This window comes from Thamnophis sirtalis, unplaced genomic scaffold, assembly GCF_051295495.1.
Source record: "Thamnophis sirtalis isolate CommonGarterSnake01/CBP01778 unplaced genomic scaffold, rThaSir2_p1.2 scaffold_6, whole genome shotgun sequence".
Lineage (NCBI taxonomy): Eukaryota > Metazoa > Chordata > Lepidosauria > Squamata > Natricidae > Thamnophis > Thamnophis sirtalis.
This window is the reverse complement of record NW_028261386.1, coordinates 93,471,823-93,496,664: the sequence shown is the minus strand read 5'-3', so window position 1 is coordinate 93,496,664 and position 24,842 is coordinate 93,471,823. Positions and strand designations below refer to the sequence as shown.

General features: G+C 38.6%; 1 protein-coding gene across 5 annotated transcripts in view; it reads left to right on the top strand.

Moving 5' to 3' along the window:
- LOC106550461 (protein phosphatase EYA4) overlaps positions 1–24,842 on the top strand; it is a 143,807-nt gene that overhangs the window by 48,069 nt on the left and 70,896 nt on the right. For all 5 annotated transcript variants that reach the window (XM_087718463.1, XM_014068379.2, XM_014068381.2 and 2 more), the window contains exon 3: positions 15,800–15,849. Coding sequence is in view for 4 of the 5 variants with exons in the window: in XM_014068379.2 (XP_013923854.1) it covers positions 15,800–15,849 (50 nt within the window). In the remaining variant the exon portion in view is untranslated. The remainder of the gene's footprint in view (positions 1–15,799; positions 15,850–24,842) is intronic.

The following is a 24,842-nucleotide window of genomic DNA, read 5'->3' as shown; positions in this document are numbered from 1 at the left end:
AGCCCCTGGAAGCCTGGCTGAGTCGCTTGCGTTGTTTGCGACCGGCTCTCCGGCTTTGCCATATTGGCTGCCGCCACGTGTGCGGGGCCTCTGCTTCGGCCTGCAACGAGGGTGAGGCCTGGCAAGGGGAGTTTTGGCCTAGTTCCCCCACAGGCTTTTAGGCCCTGGTCCCGGCGGGGCCTACGGAAGCCCGTATTCCTGTTTCCCTCGTCGGACACGTGAGTAAGCTATGGACGAGGGAGCAGAGATTCCCCAGGGCCAGGTGGTGGGCCCGATCAGGGGTGATGAAGCCCTGGAGCAGGAGGTTCCTCCCCCAGGATTCTTGGCTACCCAGCGCCCATCTAGGTCCTCCACCAGGGAGGAGGCCAGATGGCATAGGGCGATTGAGAAGATGTTTGCCAGGGCAGAGAGGCAAGCCAAGTCAGCCAGGCCCTCGTCCCGAGACAGGTCCCGGTCTCCTCTCGGGCCTATTTCTAGCCAGTCTTCCCCTAGGGGGGTTAGCCCTTCTTCTTCCTCAAGCTCTCCCGACAGGCCTCAGGCCTATTCCAAGAAGAGGGGTTCCCCCTCTCCTTTAGGTGATCCTTTGGAGGGTACGTCTAGGGGCTCCTACTCATCTCGCAGGTTGGCGCCTCAGGGGCCTAGTTCTTCTTATGGTGATGTAGAGGATTTGGATAACCTCCCTGAAGGTCTTAAAAGGCTTATTTCTGCAGTCATTTCGCGGGGCATTGCCCAGCGGGACAAGAGCTCCCTTTCTTCCAGGCATGAGGGGCTAGGCAGGGCCCAGTATCGTGCTTCCTCTCCTTCCATGGTTAGCGAAGCTTCATTCTTGTGGGTGGAGAACCTCCAGGACATAGGCTTCTCGTATGATGAGAATGTGGGTCTTCCAGATGAGCCCTCTTCTGCGGGCCTCTTTGTTCCAGTCATGTTCAAAATCCTCTTGGACAAGGCATGGCAGACCACCAAGGTAGGGACGGGGGATCCTCGGTGCCCCCTCCTATGCCATGTTTTCTGCCACAGCCACAAACAAGGAGGAGATTCCGGCTCCTCCCCTGTTTCTGGAGGTCTTGACCAACCAGTGGGCTTGTCCTTCCAATTTCTCGACTCCTGGGAGTAATGACTGCCAGCACTATAACGTGGAGCAAACCTTTGCTCAAGCCATTCAGTTGCTGGCCATTGACACCCCGGTGGCCACCATTGTTTCATCCTCTCCGGTGGTATCAGGCAATGCGGCGGATAAATTGAAGCCGGAGGATAAGTGCGCGGAGCTTACCTTGAGGAAGAATTTTAATGCCATGGCATGGGCTATCAAGTCCGCGGCCTTGGCTTCCTACTTTAACCGCATCACTGTTATGTGGCTTAAGAAGCTCCAGAAGCGCATTCCCAACATCCAATGTTATTTGGACGATGTCTTGGTTCAGGTGGGTTCTCTTCCTCGGGCCATCTCGGACCTTTGGCTCACCATTCGGAGCTTTCAGAGCCTGGGCTTTTTGGTCAACTTTTCCAAAAGCCATCTTTCCCCCTCCACGTGCATTCTCCACCTGGGGATGGTCATAGACTCAGTGTCGGGGGTGGTGCGTCTCCCCTGGGAGCGCCAGGACAGCCTTCGTCAACTGGCAGGAACTGTTCACGGAAGTCGGTTAGTTTCGATCCTCTCTCTATCGCAGTAGACTTCACCTATGCCTCTCCAGTGGGAACTCATCCCCTTTCAGCGGGAGCGACTGAGCAATTCTCTTTGGACTCTCCGCCTCCCAGGGGGGTCCGGGTCTCGCTGGGATGGTGGCTTTCCCTGGCCATTCAGCAGGGCTGCTGCTTCTGGGAGCTGGACAGGGTGACTTTCACCACAGACGTGAGTCTGTTCGGGTGGGGGGCCCTGGTGGGTTCTCGGATGGCTCAGGGCAGGTGGACGGCCTTGGATCTCCGCCACAACATAAATTGGCTGGAGCTGAAGGCGGCCCGCCTGGATCTGCAACACTTCCGGTCCTCGGTGGAGGGGCGTCACATGCTCCTTCTGATGGACAATGTGGCCACCAAGGGCCACATCAATCGTCAAGGGGGGACCCACTCTCGGGCCCTCTGGCTGGAGGCTCTGAGGCTAGGCGCCTGGGCGGAGAGGCACCTGCTGTCTTTGGTGTCAGAAAACATATCTTTCCAACGTCCAGGCGGATTGGCTGAGTCGGGCAACTCTGGACAATGGCGAGTGGCAGCTCCATCCATCGTTGTTTCGGAGGATCTGTCAGAGGTTCGGGACTCCTCTGGTGGATCTGTTCGCCTCGCCCACGAACTCCCAACTCTCTCGGTTTTTCACCCATCACCAGTCCAGGTCGGCAGAGGGCACGGACGCCCTCAGGAGCAGGTGGCCCTCGGGCCTTCTTTATGCTTTCCCTCCCATTCATCTCGTCCTGGGGACCATCAGGAAGGTGGTGGCGGAGAAGGCTCTGGTCATTGTGGTGGCCCCTTATTGGCCCAGGAGGCCTTGATTCGCAGACCTGGTCCACCTGTCGGCCCCTCCATGGAGGATTCCACGGGAGGAGGTGGTCTTGTGGCAGGGGGCCCTGCTTCACCCGGAGCCCCAGTGGCTCCATCTGACTGCCTGGCTCTTGAATGGCGGCTGCTGAGGGGGGCTAACCTGTCCTCCGGGGTCATTCGTACCATCGAGGCATCTCGGCGTCCTTCGACGACCTGCATTTATAATTCCACCTGGGCGGCCTTTGTCCGGTGGTGCTCTCCTCTTGGCATTGTTCCCGATAGGGACACTATGCCCAATGTCTTGGACTTCCTGCAGAAGGGCCTTGACGGGCTTTCACAGAACACATTGCGCCGCCAGGTGGCGGCTTTGTCTTCGGTCCTGGAAGGGGTGGGCTCCTCTTCCCTCTCCCATGTTCCCCTGATCAAGTGTTTTCTGAAGGGGGCGGCTAATCTCAGGCCACCCCCCCTCCCGTCCACAGGTTCCCCACGTGGGATCTTCCCCTGGTGGTCAGGGCTTTGACAGGGGCCCCATTCGAACCTCTCCGGTCTGTTCATCTACAGTTCTTGTCACTAAAAGTGGCTTTCCTGGTGGTGGTTACCTCCACCCGACGTATTTCAGAACTAGGCGCCCTGTCTTCCAGGGACGACCTTTGCCATTTTCACCAGGACAGGGTGGTGCTTCACCTGGATCCTACCTTCATCCTGAAGGTGAATACTCCCTTTCATAGGGCTCAGGAGATCGTCCTGCCCGACTTTTGCCCGGGCCCGTCCAATGATAGGGAGAGGCTCTGGCATCAGTTGGACGTCCGCTGTGCTCTGCAGATCTACCTCCGGCAGACCGAGGGGGTCCGTAGGTCGGAGGCCTTGTTTGTTTCTTTCCAGCTGGGAATGTTGGGTTCCAGGGTGTCCTCGGCCACCATCGGCCGTTGGCTGTGTCAGGCCATTATGGAGGCTTACCGAGCATTTGGTCAGCTGGCCACGTCGGGCATCACAGCCCATTCTACTAGAAGTGCCGCAATCACGGCGGCGTGGGCCACGAGGGCCCCGTTTGAGGACATTTGTTGCGCGGCCACTTGGGCTTCTCTGACACCTTTCATCCGACATAGTTTGGATGCCTTCGCTTCAGCAGACGCGTCCTTTGGTCGGAGGGTCTTGCAGAGGGTGGCGGCTGAGGCTCCCCTTGGGCCTTAGTGGTTTCTTGTTCTCCCTCCCTGTGACCACTCTCTCCCTTCCTTTGGAAAAAGAACGTTGGTCTTACCTGAACGTGTCTTTAAGAGGAAGGGAGAGAGTGGTCACGACCCGCCCTGGGGTTTTTCCTTCGGGGCCAAGGGAAGGGCCCGGGTGGTTCCCCGGGGGGGGGGGGTTGGTTGTTTTTTTTTTGTTGTTGTTTCAGTTCTACCGTTTGCCTTCGAGGAAACCGGGCCAGTATTGGAAGGCACCAGTATTTAAGAGTTTGCTCTCAGTCTTTGGACCAATCAGGCTTTGAGAATACCCACATGTGACCACTCCCTCCCTTCCTCTTAAAAGACACGTTCAGGTAAGACCAATGTTCTTTTTGTGTTTTTTCTTGTAGCAGTTGTTACTTATGAAATTCTCATCTGTGAGTGGCCTTATTTTGCTTCTCAATTTATAACATTATGGCAATATGTATCATTAGACAGTAGATATATTCCTAGCAAAAGTAGTCCTCAACTTATTTAGTAATTCAAAGTTACAACGGCATTGAAAAAAGGTGATTTATAACCTGTTCTCACACTTACAAGTGTTGCAGCATTTCCATGGTCATGTGATCAAAATTTGGGCATTTGGCAACTGGCATGTATTTATGGTGGTTACACTGGATTCTTACCAGCAAAGTAAATGCAGATTCACTTATCAACTATATGATTCACTTAACAACTGAAGTGATTTGATTAACAACCATGGCAAAAAAACCTTCTAAAATGGGGCACGACTAATGTAACAATTGCCTTGCTTAACAAGTTGAACTTGTTTGTGGTAATAGGTTAAGGACTGACTACATATATATATATATATATATATATATATATATATATATATATATATATATATATATATATATATATATATATATATATATGTTATACATATATAACATACACACACACACACATACCTATGTGTATGTGTACGTACATACACAATCTTACTGTTGGATTGGGTAAATCATTTTATAGACATATCAGAGGGTAGAGAAATACCTTGCAAAAATAAATTCATGCTGACATGGGTTTTAGTATCCTTTTAAATAAAAAATAAGGAGCATATTCAGCATTTTTCATTTAGTTTGTAAGAAAATTCTCCTTATTTGCTGCCACTGAATGTGGAATTTAAGAAACATTGTATATATTTAAGTCATAAATTATTATCTTAGCTGCTTTTCAGAAGTAATAATAATATAAGCACATTTGTTTCTACCCATCCTACCCAATCTCCTTAACTGTTGGCTAGGAAGTGTTTTCTGGCAGAGCGCTGAAGGACAGCCTTTCCTGCTGTGGCACCCTCCCTTTGGAACATAATTCCTCTGAGATTAGATTAGCCTATCCCTGTTGACCTTTTGTAAAGTCTTGAAAATATGGCTTTGGATCCAACCTTGGGACTCTGAACCCACCTTCTGGTTGACGATGATAGAACAAACTATGCTCAGGTACTATGTGTTTCTATTTTTTAAATATTTTTAATATTTCTTTATTTACTATATTTATATAGCTGCCCTTTTTGCATTCATTAATAGTGGGCAGTGTACAATAAAAGAACAATCATAAAAAACTAACAATTAAAAATACAGCAATTAAATCACCAATCATTATGAATGCTCAGAATCACATAAAAGGGAGGTGGGTTATATAAAATATGAATGAATGAATGAATGAATGAATGAATGAATGAATGAATGAATGAATGAATAAATATGGGAGGAAGGAAGGGAGATAGATGAATGAATGAATGAATGAATGAATGAATGAATGAATGAATGAATGAATTTAATATCTCAGTTCTTAACCTTGAACTCTTACTGAATATTGTGATCTCAGAAATCAGTCTTTGAGTCATAATTTTTTGCACTGACGTATATTGTGTATGCATACCTCATATGATCACAAAAATAAACTGAATAGGATCTTGGTATTGTGTCTAATGTAATAAAATAGTGAAATTTTGGCATTCAAAAAGTAGCTATATCTCTCTCTTAAGAAAGAAGCAGATCAAAATGGCTTGTAACTCAGATATTATCTTGTTAAATAACTAAGATGTGACGTGATACACCTATCTCTAAATTAGAAACTTATCCAAAAGGTTTACATGTTGAAACATAACTATTAGAATGTGGTCAAAATCATTTCACTTTTCTGATGAAGCCTGGGCATCAGCAAGTATGCTTAACTGCATATTTTATATTCTTCAGTAATAGCAGTGAGGAATTGAATTATTTGCTTATTAGAATCTAAATTATTCAGCACATCAAATTTATTTTGTGGAAGAACAAATTTGGTATACAAAAATTTTGCGTACTTGATCCTGAAACTTTAGTAAAAGGTATTCATTATGTTTGTAGCATATATTATATCCCACTCTCATATAAATTAGGTACTACACTAGTCAAATTTTATTAAGTCTTTGGCCCTTTAAATTATTCTGCAGCCATTTAGACGAAGTAAAGGGCTGTAAAATAAATTGGAATGTTGAGAAATAGAACAGGTAGATAAGTGCAAAAAAGAGGGGGATTGAACTCTTTTGAGCACCCCCCTTCTTCTACATTCCCTCCATATATCTACTGTGTTGGAGTGGGCTCTCAAAATCTTGGAAAGGATTAGCAGCTACAAGTAAGAGGGAGATCACTCATCTCTGTTCAACTAATGTAAGCTTTCTATTAGCAGAGGAACATTAGTCCCCTTAGGCTGTAGTATTGTATTGTTATGTTGGTTTCTATTTGAGCAAAGTTCAGATAAGGCCAAGTAGGTAAGGTTTGCCTCATTTTTACAGATATGGATTTGAATGTACAGAATATATAATAATCCTAGTAGAATGTTAGTTTAGATCTTCTAATATGTAAAAACATATTAGCAATGTTTGTTGTTATGTTCATAGGGTTCAGCAATATGCTTCCAGCTCTTTGTTTCAGTTTCTATGTCAGCTAAAACAAATTCATGTCTTTTTTTAAAAAAAAAATCCTCAATGGATTAATATTTATTGAAGACTTTTTAAACTGCTGTTTTAATGCTGGATTACATTAATTAAATTAATCCATCATAGTATTGGATTTGGGTCAGCACTTATTTTCATCTGTTTGGAAAGCATATTTAATTTTTCATGGGTGATTATGGAAGCTGTAATTTAAGATACTAGAAATTTTCTGTTATTGATCAGAATTTTCTGAAAACAGAAAAATACTTTTAATTTAGCATACTGGCATCCACAGACCACTAGGGAATGAGCAAAAACATTTTAAAAAATTGAAAGGCGCTTAATAAATTGTCATAGACCAGTATTGTATTTGTCATAGACCAGTATTGTATTAGGGCTTTGTATGGATTATTCTAGTTATTACTAGATTAATTGCCTTTCTTATATTTTTAATTCAAACAATGTAAATTATTTTAAGGACATAATTAGATAGCTGTATTCTATGTTTTGTCATGCAACTGCTGTTCTTGCTATTGTTATTTCACCATAACACGTTACAAATAATGACATGGAAAATAGCCCTAAATTTAACTATTATTAATGATACTGTGGTCCTTGCAATTCTTTCTAATAATAAAGGCTTGGAACTGTCAAATGATTGCACAAATATCCTAATCTATTTAGATAGCTTTTTAATCCAAGTCATCAATCATACTTATTAGCATTTACAACTGCATGATGCTGTCATTTAAATGTTGCTTGTATTGGGAGATTATGCTGGCAGTGATCTGCAGGTGCAACTTTCACTCAAACACTATTCCCCAGTAGCAACCTAGTATCTAAGTTTGGAGAGAGTGCCATCTTCAGTTTCAAATGTCTATTGAAGGATAATATTGAGTATGTTTGTATATTGAGAGGTGGTTTTTTTGTCATTTGACTATAAATTTATTCATTCCTGCTTTATGCATGGCAGTAGGGTGGGAAGTATATGCATTTATATTGACTAATATTACTACTATTGAATTGTTACTTTATAAACATTTTATGTATATTACTTTCAATAGTCTCAATAATTTTAAGTTTTACATAATATTTTCAATATGGAGTTTTATATTGTACCCCAATATAGTAATAGTTATTATTTTTATTTATTTATAAATACTCATCAGACTGCTGTGTTTTGAAAGGATAAATGAAAAATAATAGAGATAGCAATGAAATAAAATTATTGTACCCTTCGTATACATTTCATTCTGCTCATTTGTAAATTCAAATGTTACTTTACTATTTCAATTGGATTGGTATTTCACTTTTCAGTAGATTGCTGTAGTACAAAGTCTTTCCTTTATTTCTGATATATTCTATAAGACACATTGCAGTAGGGATAGGTGTTGCTGCTATTACTACTATTCCTCTTTTTAAAAAAATGTCACCATCTTTAAAAAACCATTAATGCTACTGACCCTTTGTCTATAATGAAATATAATGCTAGTTTGTGTAAATCTCTTACTTGCCTTTAAATTTAAAAGACTTCGTAAAATACAAAACATATGTGTCATAGTGACAGCAGGCAAGTAGGAACTGTCGAATTGGGTTCATTAAAAGAGCCTTGAAATACATGCACCACATCAGATAGGTGAAAGACAAAAGCTGTTGATGTGAGGGACCTCTGAATGCAAGTCATATAAACAGAAGCATGTAGAAAGCTTGTGGTCTGAGACAAATTTGCTTCTAACTCAGAATTGGCTTTGGTTAATTTAGAATTTGTTCTCAAGGAGGATAGAAGTATCTTTAGCGCTATCTGAAATGAGACAATAATGCTCTGTAGGGTTAACTGATTCGGTACAATTCTGTATGTGTGGTAGTCAAATATAATTGGTATTAAACCTAATATAACGTGTGTATGTTTTGCTAAAAAATGAAACTATTGTGCTTGAGAATTCTCCTAATCTACTTAACTCTTTTAAGAGGAAAACGAGGTAAGCTTGAAATTTATTTCCATATCATTTCTTATTTATAAGAAGCAAGGGAAGACAAAAAATATACGTGTCTTAAAGAATAATTGTGGTTTTAATTATTGATATGTTAAGGGAACTAGTGTTTTCATGAATTAGATCTTTTACATTTAAAATATAAATTTCATATTATATTCGCTTATAGAACTTCACAACTGATTATATATCTAGCATTGTTTTATAAAGCTGTGTATAATCTGAATGTATAGACAAAATATAAATGCCCATTGATAACTCAGATAATTTATAATTGAATTATTCAGTTTTATTTTGTGGGGAAAGCAATGTTAAATAATCTGTAACTTTAGAAATTGGTTTTCTAAATAACAACAGCATAGTTACGGTATATTCACATTTACTTAGAAATCCTGTTGTTTAATGAGTATTCAGAATATATGTATAATTTTGTGTGTGTGTGAATTGTGGTAACAAATAAACTGTTGCTATTTTAACCAAACAATGACACATGCCTGTTTTTTCTAATACTTTAAAAGAATAACATAAAGCATTGAAATAGTTTGTTCCTTTTAGAAATAGATTCAGTACTATAGAGGTTTCACTAATTTATCTGTCTATAACACAATGTTGCCTATTGTTGCTTTGGCACAGTTTCTTAGGCTGTTTTTAAAACAATGTGCACTTCAAGTATAACGTAAATGGTGTATTATATTCAGATTATATAATATTAGTAGATTGTAGATTATAACATACTGCTTTTGAACAGTTTGTTTCCTTGAAGATAATTTATATTCAACATAATTTAGGAATTTTAAAAATTAATTAACATTTGTTATATAGGAACAATATTTTATTATAGAAAAGTTTAGAGAGAAAGAAAAGAGATTTACAGATGGAAGAAGGCGGGGCTTAGCAGTGAGAAGACGGATTTTCAGGCTATTCCTGAAATTCCCCTATTCCGAAGGAATTGGACGGTTCATTTTGAACCCAAGCTGTCCCAGAGAGACAGTGAAAGGTAGGAGGAGATCCAGTGATCCCAGAGACGTTCGCAAAGTCTCTGGGGGCTTGGAATTTAACCTCCTTTGCCAGTGACTTCTGGATTAGCCGTAGGCTAACTGAAATTGCAGATAGCTCCAAAGAATGGCGAAAGTGTTTTCCAGCTGGTAAGGTGATTTTATTATTCAGAGAAAGACAGTCCGCATAAAAATTTAAGCTAATTGAAACCAAAGAACAGAAGAATCTAGCGGCGATTTCGATCTCTTTATTGGTTTATGGACGGTGGTTACCCTATTTTTTAAATGTTTTAAATGCTATTTACATGGACAAAGGAAAGATTACTCCAACATCTCCGCTGATCCTCTGTAAGTGGGCTGTAAACCAATTCACTATAATTTGGCTCCTTACAACTTGACACTTTTATTGCTTGGCTGGTTTGGTCTAAGATCAGATAAGATTGTACAGCTCCCAGCTTGTTTTTACTTGCAAATTCCTTAGAGTTTCCAAAGGAAAAATACTAACTGCGTACAAATATGGCGTCTATTCAAGTCTCTATTCAAATGATTTCTTCTGCACTACAAAAATTATCTGCCACATATGACAGATTTGAGAGGAAACTGGATTATTTACTGTTTCTAGCAACAAAATATGAAGAAAAAAATGAGAATGTTGAATGTTTGAATGTTCTTGAAATACAAACGAAGAATGTTAGAGATGAAGATTTTCAACTTGCTGATATTCCAGGCAACTGGTTTACCTCTGAGGGAGAAAAAGATGGAATGTCTGAAAGGGGGGCAGCCACACAGAAGATTTACTTTGAAAGACAGAGCATAGGAGGAGTGAGAAGCATTAAAGAATTTATACTTTATGAAATATCATCTGCAAAACTTTTGATACCACCACTGAGAATTAAAGACAAGCTGAAAAAGGAAACAAACGGAAGACGGCAGCATTATATGAGAGGCACCATACGCAAAAAGGTGCAAAGATTTTTTGTATGGACTTGCTCATAGAGACGTTTGGAGAACTCGACCCACGAATGGCAACAGGATTAAGGAGGTTTTGTTACTGGAGAGACACAGGCTAATAGATGGAAGAATACAATTCAAAACTAGCTAAACCTAATTAAATTCATTTGTAATAGATATAGTTGAATAATAATTGATAATGATAGTAATGTATATAATGTGGAGTTGATATGATAAATAATAATTGGATATGAGAAGGGGAGGTTAGAAATATTTTTGGACCATATATAAAGGTTATTAATCACAATAATTATTACTATTAAAAATAAAATAAAACTATATACAGTTAAATCTTAACTAATATGGGGAAAATGCTGTGATATACGATATAATTACATAAAGAAAGGAGAATGATAATAAACTATATACATGGAGGATGGAATTTTTGGTATTAAATATTATGGATGTTTAGCTAAAACAGGATATGAGGATTTGATGTTAATGGAGGATTTTATAAATAAGTAAATGAAATGCTAGCATGTGGTTATGGATTAAATCTTTGGCATAGTTAAGGATGAAGGATGTTTAAACAACTGTAGTCAACTAAAAGTGGAGGTATGATGATGTTAATATGGTAAACATTTGAATTAAGATATTTGAATTAATATGAATTAATGGAAGAGATGCACAAAAACATGTTGTAACCAGCTGATATACTTTTTTATAACATATACTTGTTGTGTTTTTTGTTTTGTTTTTTTGTTTCTTTTTCTCTGCCTTGTCTTTTGTTTTTTGGTTTTTTTTTGTTTTGATTTTTTCCCCCCACTGTTGTGGGCATGTGTTGTTTATGTAACAAAAAAATAAAAAATAAAATTATTACTAAAAAGAGATTTACAGTTACAGGAAGTTGCTAAAAGAAAGTATTTTGTAGAATAGAATGATAAATTATTATAACCAATTTGTTCTTCAGTTTAGTTTATATGATCCAGTGAACAGCATGCAGGAGTATCAGATTGCAAGTTTCTTTAATTAGGACGCACACTGGGTGGATCTGATATTTTTATTGGTTACAAATTTTAAACGAAAAGTTTATAAAATAGGATCTCATGCATTTTATTTCGATAAAACTTTTACATTTGCATTGTTTTTAAAGACACAGAATTACACTAAGTGCCTCCTCAAAAATAGTTTTTTTTTTTTTTTTTGTGGAACTATTTTCCTAGCCTGAATCACAAAAGAATATATGCTGAGAAAAAAAGGTCCATGCTTAGATAGTTGTAAAAGAATTATAAAATACTACATAAAATCATTTTAAAATGTTAAATCGTGCACTTATTCAGTCTATATAGAATGACAAATAAGAGTGTACAGTGCAAAAATAAAAAGCGAAAGAGCAATTAAAACATGAGCTATGACATAGAATTCAGTAGCATTTATTGGCAACTGTTTAATCTTCTTTATGTAGACTTCTGTGAAATGTTGATAGCTCTCAGAATCTCTTCAAAACATGTCACTGGAACATATTTATTATTGCTTATTTGAAAATGACGTTTAAGAAAATTTACTATGAGTATGGAATATCATTACATAAAATTGTTACATACATAGGGAGTAATCATATGACCAACACGTGATTAAGTGATTAAGTAAATCCACGCCCATTTCTTTGTCCTTCAGGTTTTTGGAACATGATCTTAATCCCAAAGATAGTGGTTTGGGCATTAATTATTTTTAGTTACCTACAGCTAAACTTTGTTTTGTTTTTGTAATCTCTTTAAAGAGAATATAAAATATAACTGCATTATGCATTTTCATTATTTAATAATTTTTACTGATAGGAATTGTATGCTGATTAATTGTACATTGTTTAAAATTGCAGGAGTTTCCTAGGGCTGAGTAATAAATAATTCTTATCAATTTGAGCATCTTTCTTCTTTTTGTAGCTTATGTAAATAGGGCCTTATAGTTTATGTTCTAGGATTGCTGTAAAATAATACAGTACATGTTCTATTGTAAACTAAGCAGCATAACTAGGCAATTCTCACTTGAGCGGGACAAGCAATTCTGCTGCTAAGCAGAATAGGAAATCATGTGACTATGCTTTCAGACTGAAAAAGAAAAAAAAACTATATACTCAATTCCACACCTTTGGTTTTTGTTTGCCTCCTAACCACTCCCCTGCTCTTTGAAATGCTCAAGTGCCATCTTGTACACTTCAAAAGTAATTTGATCACATCGGAAGCCCAGGGCTGGGAACCACAGGTATACTATTCAAACAGCTTACTCTCTTGAAATCTCTTCGTCTCCAATCTCTCCATTCTGCAATGAGAAAAAGGAGGGAGAAAAACAAGTGATTTCTGTAGGCAAATTTTTTGCCTCCTTCTAGCCCACCACCTCTGAGAATTGAGAGATTAGATGGGAAGGGATTGCAAGGGAGTAAGTTTTTTTCTCTTCTACACATTGAAAGTAATGTGATTGCATCAACAGTTCCAGGCTGGGAGTCATAGGGAAGTGTGGTTCATATTTGAAATTCGTCATTTTCACACAGGGAGGCAAAGGTATACAGGTAGTCCTTGACTTATGATCACAATTGAGCCCAACGTTTTTGTTGCTAAGTGAGACATTTGTTAATTTTGGCCCATTTTATGACCTTTCTTGCTGCAGTTGTTAAGTGAATCACTGCAGCTGTCAAGTTAGTAACGGGAGTTGTTATGTGAATCTGGCTTTGTCATTGACTTTGTCAGAAGATCACAAATAATAATCACATGACTCTGGGACACTGCGACTGTCATAAATACAAGTCAGTTGCTAAGTATCTAACCATAGGGATGTTGCAACGATTGTACGTTTGAAAAATAGTCATAAGTCACTTTTTTAGTGCCCTTGTAACTTCAAATGATGACTAAATGAACTGTTGTAAGTCGAGGACTACTTGTATATAAAATCACTAAACTTTGCATTGAGATTCGAGTATCAAATGACAGGAATATTACTCATATATGTAAATAAAATTGTTTCAGTGAACATATTTTTAAAATTTACACCATCACTCCCATTGTAAGATTATAATACTTTACATATCTGTTTTAACTTTTATAAAAATCTGAAGTCAGAATTAATCAACCCCCAATTTGGAGAACTTCCTATCAATGAGAATAAAGCATATTACTATTTATTTATTCTTTTCATCTTTTTCTGGGTAGATATATACCAGTCAGTGACCATAAATAAATGGACTAAATTATGTTATAGCCTGCCTTTCTATTCTAGCAAATACTGATCTGGACCATCTAAGAAAGAAGACAGCTGGAATGGAATGGAATAGGAGTAAATACTGCTGTTTTCTAGAGAGAAGAGAGAAAATGGGAGAAAGTTAGTTCAGTTGGCTGGGTGGGTTGGAAGAGGGAATTACAATGTTGTTTGTTATTTTGTTATAAAATCAGTTAGGCTTTTATAACAATGAGTATTTTTAAATACTGTAATACTTGAGAATATATTACATTTCTGGTGACACCTGTGAAAAGGATTTCTATGCATATACACAGCCAGAGCTAGAGGGAGACTTATACAACATATACTCTGCAAAGTGTCCTTTCTAATACTTTGAGAACACTTCAAATCTTCAAACATTATTTATCTACATTGCTTCTATATAGATTTTTACTTCTCTCCAGACCAGACTCATAACACCTGCACATATAAGTGGAATTTAAGAATATATTATGGAATATCTCTGTTGTATTAATAAACATATCCTGATATCAAACACTTCTATTAAATAGTTAAGTAACATTAAATCAAAGCTAGAAGAGGACATTATCTCTACAAGCACATATGGACAGCCACCTCTGGAAGAACCTTCTGTGGGATGTGGCTACTTTAGCTCTTCACAGAGGCTACCTTCCTTGTGTCAACACATTCTACAAATACTTGGTTTAAATTGTTAGCCCAGTCCTATTGTGTCTACTATCTGAAGTACTTTCATTTCCTTATGGACCATTTACCTATTTTTCTTCTCTTAATACTTTTCTTTTTTCTCTACTGAGCACTCTGGTTTATTCTCAAAGTATTAGATAAAGGTTTCTCCTGTTTAGCTGTATCCAACTCTAGGAAGTAATGCTCATATTGGTTTTTTAGCAAGGCTCATTTCCATGGTCATGTGGCCAGCATGACTATATTCTAAAGGCACACAGAACACTGTTATCTCCCTACCAAATTGGTACCTATTTATCTACTTGTATTTGCATGCTTTCAAACTGCAGGTAGACAGGAGCTGTGGCAAGTAATGGGAGTTCACCCTATTGTGTGCCACTCAGGTCTTGAACCCAGGCTGTCACCTTTGCAGCTGCATAAGTTCAGTGTCTTTAATTGCTGAGCCATCACATCCCCATCTCTAAATATTAAACAATTCACTATATTTGTAAATCATGTACTTTGGTGCCAGTGGTGGGTTCCAGAGCCCGTTCCGGCATCACCCACCTGCACGCGCATGCAGGAGGCAGGCGTATGTGTTGTAGCTGCCAGCGACGCTTCTGCAAGCCTCCCCGATGCTCCAGCTGCTCAGCGGAGTGTCATGTAGGTACTGTACACGCTATGCGCATGCGCGGAAGCACTGAAGGCTTTAAAGGACAGGTAAGGAGCTCAGGCGGGCGGGTGGGCCCTCCAGAGCACCATACCGGAACGGTACCCGGTGCTCCGGGCAGGCTCCTATTTGCTTGTACCGGGGCATACCACCTGCAACCCACCACTGCTTGGTGCATTAAACACTGGTAATGAATACCTTTTGAGTTTTTGATAATAGGTGCAAAAGTGGAGAAAGGGGGAAGCTGAGGCTTGCTATTTATTGCTCTTAAATAAAATACAACAATGATTTTCACTTGTATTTTGAACATCATCAATAAATATTTCTTATTAATTAAAGTTTGAAGTGGATATCAGTTCAGAAAACAATTCTATAGAATTGAAAACAGCCTGTCTTTCTGATTTCTATGTGGACAAACTTAGACGTTTGATTTCTGTACTTCAAATTTTCTCAAACTGCTGTTAAGTTGGAATCTGTTGATAGAATAATTAAACACTCTCTGTACATCGTATGTCCATACAGTAGAATATGAGAAGCATTTTATAGAGATTGTGGTGAGTAATAAATATTCATTTTTTATGAGGTAAGTGCATGAACTTCAAATGAGGAAATCTTTGTGGTTATGATCACTTGTAAGCATGATTTCTTTTCTATTTCTTTTTTTGCAGGTGAAAAAAACGTGCCCAGATTTAGATGTTTCAGAATCTCAGAATTCCAGGTATTTGACACATTTGAGTGATAATCAGCTATTAAATTATTTATAAAACTAATAATTAAAGCCAAAAAATAATGAAAATAAGAGGGTGGATTATTATCAAAAATTAAAAATGCTGCACATTTATATAGTCCATGATTTGGACTATACATACATATACTGTATATGCCAAGATTAAAACTAGGGCAAAATATGGATTATGATTTATAACATCTGTTTCTGTCTTTTACATGAAATAAAAATGGAACAGATATCAATAAAAATTACATATAATACATTTCAGTGTTTGTTGTGTTTGTCTCTATTTTTGCAATACAATAAGACTATTACCTGCCTGTTAGAAACTGAGTTGTGCAATCAGTGGGCGAGTAAGCAAAATGTCATCTGCACATGTGTAGGTTGTAGATTGAGCACGAAATGATCCCTCCCTTTTTCGTGGAAAAATTGCCTTCCACAAAAATGACACTTGGTGCCAGAAAGTTTGGAGATTGCTGCTATATACATTTCAAATGAAAATTTGTTGTACAGTAGAGCAAAGTATTATATAAAGTCAATAACAAACCTTAAACTAGAGTGACACTAAGAGCGTGCTATGGTAGAGAATATATGCCTGGAACATGATAATTCTTTCATAAACAGGGCTTAAGAAAATATTATACATAAAGTGAAATGTCAGCATAAAATGGATGTTGGAGATGCTTTCCCTTGCAGAATCTCTGAGGATTTTTTATATGGGTTTCAATCCTTAATTTATTTAACTGACTTTATTGTGTATTGGTTTTGGACTTGAGAGTATTAGAATAAGTGCAGATGGAATATGTTTTTATAGTAGGGAAGTAATTAGGTTGGGTGTGGGAACATTGTCAGGAGAATTCTTGGAGCGACATGAGTGTATCAGCAAATTCTTTGTCTTAGCTTTTCTTTTACAAGAAATATGCAAGCTATTATTTGTGGCCTACATAATTATCTGAAGGAATTTACTGATATAAAAACACATCTAGGGGAAGAATGAGTCCAGTATATACCTGCTATGAACAAAAAAGAGAATATTTAATTTGCAGTTTAGTGAAGGGGGAAAGGGAATAATAATGAATGATTAATGTTATCTTTTTGTAAGTTAGTAATTTTCATTAGATTGCCTACAATATTTTAATATATGTTTTTTCAAATTCAAGGAGACATTTACTTAAATGATGATTTAAATAAGGACTTGAAACTTGAAAATATTTTTATGTTATCATTAAATAAATTGTATATATGTACTTTGAAACATCAAATAAATTTCATTTAGATTATGAAGATACACAGCATGAAAATGATTTCTTTAAAATTGATGCTTCAATATTACTTGTGTAGTCTGGGACTGCAGATCTTTCTTCACTAATTTTAAATCAAATTATAGTATCTTCCTATGGTCACCTGATTTGTGATGACTTTTCCCCCCCAATAATTCATCCAAATAAATGAAAGTATTTGCTGTGATTGCCAAAGAATAAATGGGGCTCTTCGGAGTGACTTTGTTTTTAATCAGAAGCCTTCTCCTTGAACTTGTTTTTCAAGTTGATAAGACATTATTGATGTATGATCTCATAATCATGCCCTGCTAGGAAAAGTATCATTATAGTTTATTCCATTTAAACTATTTTTCATAGCTATCATATAAACCTATAAGAAAACCTACATTTACAATAAACTGAGCATATCTAGCCATAATATTTTAATATTATTATATATGGCTTACTACAAGGAAAATATTTTCCTGAAATATCTATGATAACTAGTCTTCCTACAAAGAAATACAGATCCATCCAGTCTCATTTTGCATTGTGCTTGGTTCTGTTATATAATATTCTGTGTGTGGGGGGGACGGGGACTGCAATTTATATATTTTTATTTTTTAATAACTTCAGTTCTTACTAATATTTGTTTTGACAAAATCAGTGGGCTTCACCTAGAAGAGTTACATCTTCCTTATTGCACATTGTTTTCATTTATACTACGACTCGAATTAGCTTGATTCACTAAAATGTTAAAATGTAATGTTAAATTATTAGATGAAGTCATAGGAGAGCAAAGTCCAAGTCCATTCTTACCCATCCACAGTCATGTGAAATGTACATCTGATATAAAGCTTTCCTCCCTTTTTTTAAATAGATATAATCAATATGTTGCTTTTATTTCATTTTAACAGCATAAAAGTGATATAATTCAACAAAAATCTCCCAAAAAATTGTTTTTTGTCATTTATTCATCAAAATTAACAGATATGCCATTTTCACTTAAGGCTGGCAGTGATCAGTTAACATCCTTGGGAAAAATAGATACTTTATTGAAAAGTCACAGCTTAAGTTCTAAACCTTTGAATTTGAAAACAATTAATTGTTGACGTCTTGAGATTGTGTGTGTGTGTGTGTGTGTGTGTGTGTGTGTGTATGTGTGTGTGTAAAAATAAAAATAAAGTTCCCTTTAGGAACTCTCAAAGTAATGGACTTAGTAATTTCAATAATACACAATATCTATAAAAATGATATTTAGCATATTCAAATCACAATATAATAATCCTAAAATTGCTCTTCCCATTGCTTTGTAAGTACAGGTAGTCCTCAACTTACAACAGTACCTTTAGTGGCATTCATAATTACAAAGGCACTGAAAAAAAGTGATTTATGATCATTTTTCACATTTACAATTAATGTAGCAGCTTTAGGTCAAGTGATCAAAATTCAGATGCTTGGTAACTGACTCATTGATGACAGTTGCAGTGTGCGGGGTCATGTAATCAACTTCTATAACCTGACAAGCAACATCAATGGGAAAGACAGATTCACTTAACAACCCTGTTGCTAACTTAACAACTGCAGTGATTCGCTTAACAACTGGCAAGAAATGTTGCAAAATGGGGAAAACCTCACTTAACAACTGTCTCAATTAGCAACAGAAATTTGGGGCTCAATTGTGGTTGAAGGGTGAAGAATACATGTATATTACAGAACATAGGCACCAGTGATGGGTTGCAGGTGGTACATCCCAGTATGGGGTACTGTTCCAGTACGGTGCTCCAGAGGGCCCACCCGAGCTCCTTACCTGTATTTGAGCTCTTCAGCCCTTCCATTCACATGCACGGAGCATACGGCACCTTTGCGATGCTCCGCCGAGCAGCTGGAATGTTGCGGAGGTGTCGTGGAGGTAAGGATGCATGTCCGTGTGCGCGCATGCTACACTCGTGCATGTGGGGGACGCCGGACCCTGTTGCATTGTACCGGTTGCACCGGGATCTGGAACGCATCACTGATAGGCACATAAAAGTACATAAGCACATATTTCCACGAAGGTCTTATGTTCTTAAGGGAAACCTGTAAATTATACTTTTATTATATGTAACCATCTGTTATTATATTCACTTCTTAGCATATCAATTGATGGCCAAAAATATTTCTGAGCAAGTTTCAGGGTCAAGAAATTAGAAAATATCCAATAGCTCTTATGAGAAAATTTAAGAAGCATGTATTTTCGATTTGTAGCAACATGGTATAGAGCCGAGGTGGTGCAGTGGTTAAATGCAGTACTGCAGGCTACTTCAGCTGACTGCAGTTCGGCAGTTCGGCTGTTCAAATCTCACCGGCTCAGGGTTGACTCAGCCTTCCATCCTTCCGCGGTGGGTAAAATGAGGACTCGGATTGTTGTTGGGGGCAATATGCTGACTCTGTAAACCGCTTAGAGAGGGCTGAAAGCCCTATGAAGCAGTATATAAGTCTAACTGCTATTGCTATTGCTATATACTCTCTCATGTTTACTATCTCAATGCAATTACTAATTGTGTTGCTCTTATTCTAAGGTTTATCATTTGCACTATGATATTTAAACATTAAACTGTCAGGAGAGAGTTGTCTGAGCTTGGTAGTTTTCTTACAAACATTTCATTACCTAAATTAGGTAATTTCATCAGTGCTAGACCTAAAGCTGCCATGTTATAAATTTGTCTGACCATTAAAGATAAGTGAGGATAAGTTCTTTTGAAGTCATCTATACATTCAGAAGGCTGTTTATCAAAAAAGGGGTAAATGTATTCTTCTGCATTGCTCCAAGGGTAAGAAAGCTTATGCCTTATATAAAATCTGTTAAAAAGATGATACCAGACTATTTCTTTGACTAGCATAGAGTAGCACATCTCTCCTTCCACAACGCCTTTAAAAGAATAGTTGACTCTTGGCAGCCAGCTATACTGTGAAAGCAAGCTTAGGTTACAGAAATTTCAGCAACTGGATTACTTTCAGTTTAAAATCCAATTATCTTTCAGCTTCTTATGTCAGAGATTTCTTCAATTTCTTTCTCATGCTCTTTCTCTGAACTTGCAAACTGGCTGCCCTTTTATAAGGCAATTAAAGAAAAGGCAAATGTCGTTAACATTACTCTATTTTTGTAATTCCAGAGCAAAAAGAATAGATGGAGTTTTAATTCATAGTATAGGCTCTCTATCACCAAAATGTTGGAAAATTTAGCCAAGGGAATGATTTTAAAATCAGTTTTACTCTTGCCCATAGAGAAAAAATATTTTTTTCTTCTCAACTGAGATAATAAATGAAGATAATTTAATTTTAATTAAACTCTCTGAGGAGTTCAGCAACTTAAAGTACAGAAGAAAGATAAAAGCCAATCATTTTAAGATCATAATTGTCTTTTTGCACATATAATTATCCTTTTTTTTTCTTTTTTAAACATTATTTTCTTGGCCATTTTGATATGTACTTACTTAATACGGTAAAATTCTTTTCTTTTTGTAACTGATCTAAGAAATAGTTCGGCAAAAGGAACTGTGGTGTTCTTTGCTAATATCTCTGATAAAAAGGTGAAGAAGTGGGTGATGTAAGATTAAGCAGAATCATCACAATGGCTGAAGTAGTCAAAATGTGTCCGGTTTTATTCTGAGCTCAAGACAAAAAGTATGCAGGAGATGACCAGACTGAACCTAAGGGAGGTCATACGTCTTGAGTCCCTTCGCATTCACAAGGGATCTAACTCCAGCCCACCTTGAATTCCATTGAGTCTTACCTACCACCAATTTGCTTTTACCATTAGTAGTTCAGATTATTGCAGAACGTTTAAGCTTGTGAAGGATCAGATGATGGAATGTATGCACAGATGAGGCCCTGGGGATCAGAGGAAGGGTCATATGTGGCGATAAGATCCAGGATGGAATGGACATGAGAGTGAGGAATATGAATTCTGATAAAACATTTTCTATTGTCCTTATTTCTTTGCCTTGACAATTAAGAACTTTGCTTCTTTCTTGTCTCTCATTGAAGAGGGAGGGGGAGTCACGGGGGAGCTGCCTCAGATAAAACTGTTTCTTTTTTTATTCTGCTGTGCAATAGGAAAGAGGGGGGGCTGCACATTAACAACGAGACAAAAGTTAGCACCTTAAAACCACTAGCCAGAGTATTAGGAACAAGAATAAGTTGCTTATAAGAAAAACCCCAAAACCCACATAGAGGTGGCACACTTTGCAAGATACCCATGACCTGGGGGGTGAAAAACAAGTGACGTGAAATCCAAATAACCAATCAATATTATTTGTTATGCATGCATTATTAGGGAAAGGGCAAAGGGTTGAATGTGACCATCCCTTGACTATAAAAACTGCTGTAAGATTCTAGTCTTGGCCCTTGGTTAGCTTTTCAAACCAAGGTCCTTATATCTTGGTACCAAAATAAAAGTACAATTCTAGATCACACCTTGTGTCTGGTGACTTATCAGCTTCGACACCAAGCAAGATCCCAGTTTTGGGGACAACACTTGCAATAAACCTTTATATTCGTTTGAATTGCCTGGATTTCCTGGTTTCCTTGCACTTGACAAGTATGTCCTATTTTGTGCCTATCCTTGCTTGTCTCTAATAGTCATGTGACTATGTTGTGGGACAATAGGATTTTATTTTTAGGAACATCTGAATGCTTTGATTGAAATGGATTATAACATAGTTTTATAAACATCATCAGAGAAGTAAATGTGAATTCTGCTGGTTCAGTTGAACCTGCCAGCTACTTTTATTTATATAGGTGGGTTAATTCATTAATGGAACTGATGTGCATGATCCTTTAAGTCAGAGAATGATGTGTGTGGGTGTGGGTGTTTGTAGATATCTGAAAATGCTAATGATCTGCAAGCTCTAGTCTTCAAAGTCAAGGAGCATAGGGAAAATTTGGACTAAAATTAAATATAAAGATCAGACTAATGTCAACTTATTCATCCATAACTTTAACAATATGGAGGTAACTTCTGCCTTTTAGGATCCATTATCATCTATAAAGAAACCAGCAGTCAAGAAATATATCACAAACTAGAAGTACGTAGGGTGGCAGTGAAGGCCTTGGAAAAAATATTGAGATACTGGACAGGTCACTATCTACAAAGCTCAGTATTGTGCAGGTATTAACTATTTTTTCCCTGACACAATATGAAAGTGAAGGTTGGACATTGAAGAAGCAGAATAAAAAGAGTACTAATGTTTCTGAAGTTTGGTGTTGGGCAAGATTTTTGAGAATATTATAGATAGCCAAGAAAACAAATCAACCTAGAGTTGTCATCTGAGGTACAAATGACCAGGCTCAAATAATGATATATTATGAAAACACCCAATTCCCTTGAGAAATCTGTGGTGTTGGGAAAGGTGAAAGGAAAGAGAGGGAAAAGATGACAATAACAACAAAGTGGATGGATTTAATTATAGTAACAACAGATCCACATTTAAAGACATTGAAGAGTCTTAAATGGCCGCTGAGAGTCATTACCAGTGTGATGGTGGTGTGTGTGGGTTGTGTGTAGGTGTGTGTGAGAGAGAGTATCATTAGCTGTAAGAATGCTTTCCTTTAAAGAATCTGGTTTATAGACAGAAGTGGCATGCTAAAATATTTTTCTCCAGCTGATAATGTTACGTGGATAGAATGTCTATTTGGAAAAGATAGTCATATGTAGCCTGGTTACATTAGTATTGGCATTGCTATACTATAGAAAAATGTATTTGGACACTATTTATTTATTGAAAACTCAGTTGTCTGAGAATTTAGATATGAATCTATCTTATACTGGATAATGAAAAAAATGAATTTCTGTCTGTTTTATTAGTATTCTAGTTTCTTGTGTGTAAAGAAATAAAATTCACTATTAATGCCAAATCATATCTTGTTTTAAAATTGCAAATAATTTATCAAAGGAAAATATAGTGCACAAGGAGTATATACAATTTTAACTCTTAATATATTTAAATACAGATGTTTTATTAGCTGCACGCTTGCTCAGAATGCCATTATGTGACTGTTCTTGTGGGCTGAAAGGTTTTTATTAATTTATCCTTCCCTTGGCATAAGGCGTGCACAGTATTTTATGAGCTGAGAGACTTGTTGTTCAGTGATAATCATTCTACAACATGTAGAGGATACTAGGATGATAGTTAAAAGACCGTTGGCTTATCTGAATGGTCGTTCTCTGGGCGCTGCGGGAGAGTCCAAGCATGGGTTAACACAGTCTATCTGCCCTAGGACTGAGTATCTTTTTTCTTTGACCACGCCTCCCCTTTGCCTCTAATATCTCAGTTTAAAAACAAAGAACACTCCGTTAAGGACCGCCTCCACAGATCCTTGATATCACCTTGAAGGTAATCCTGACTCTGGGTGGGTTTGGACTCTCCCGCAGCTCCCAGAGAACGACCGTTCAGGTAAGCCAATGGTCTTTCTCCTAGATGCTGCTTGGAGAGTCCAAGCATGGGACATACCCAATCTATGATGTCCTCCGTCATCAGTGATCTGGAGTGCGTGATGCCTTCTTTGTTGATGTGGGCCTTCGTTGCTACTTTGTTGCAGAGCCAAGGTGGCGCAGTGGTTAAATGCAGCATTGCAGGCTACTGCTAGATCAGCAGGTCAGCGGTTCAAATCTCACCGGCTCAGGGTTGACTCAGCCTTCCATCCTTCCGAGGTGGGTAAAATGAGGACCCAGATTGTTGGGGGCAATATGCTGACTCTCTGTAAACCGCTTAGAGAGGCCTGAAAGGCCTATGAAGCGGTATATAAGTCTACTGCTATTGCTATATTGCTATTATTGTTGGTGAGCAACAGAACGTGCCGGCCCGCAACCTGAGGGGAGAAGTGACGCAGAGCAAGCTGTGCTGCCCGGAGCTCCAGCCAGTTGATGCTGTGGGAAGACTCCCTCTGGCTCCACAGTCCCTGGGCCAGATGGCCCTGGCAATGCGCTCCCCACCCTTGTAGGCTGGCGTTGGTGGTTACAATGACCCTTTCAGGTTCTTTGAACAGACACCCTCTCTTCACTGCTTTCGACCTTCACCAGGTTAGAGCACGAGTCACCTTTGGAGGAACACGGATGCGCCTGTGCTAAATGCTGTCCTTCACCCTTTGCATGGGCAGGAGGAACCATTGTAGTTCCCTGGCATGGAGACGAGCCCAGGGAACCACCTTCAGGCATGAGATCATGACTCCCAGTAGTTGGGATAACTGGACAATCTGCACTGATCTGGATGCACTGCAAATTTGCACTTTGTCCCTGAGAGTCCTCAGGCACTCCGGGAACAGGAAAACCTGGCAAGAGTTCGAGTCCAGTATAACGCCCAGGTGTTGTATGCGTGTGGTCAGCTCCAGGTGGCTCTTCTTCAGGTTTACCGAAAAACCGTGCTGTTGGAGAGTCCTGATGGTAGTCTGGACGTCTCGCCATGCCTGGGCCTAGCTGGAGGAGTGAATAATGATGTCGTCGAGATAACACTCCAGGCGGATGGGACGGTTATGGAGGTGAGCTGCCACTACCGCCAGCAGCTTCGTAAATGTCCTGGGTGCAGAGGAAAGTCCGAAGGGAAGAGCATGGCATTGATAGTGCTCCCCCTCAAAGAAGAACCTCAGGAACTTCCTGTGATTTGCATGTATGGGCACGTGGAGGTAAGCTTCCTTCAGATCTATTGAGGTAAGGAGGTCCCCCCGCCTCACGCAATCCAAGAT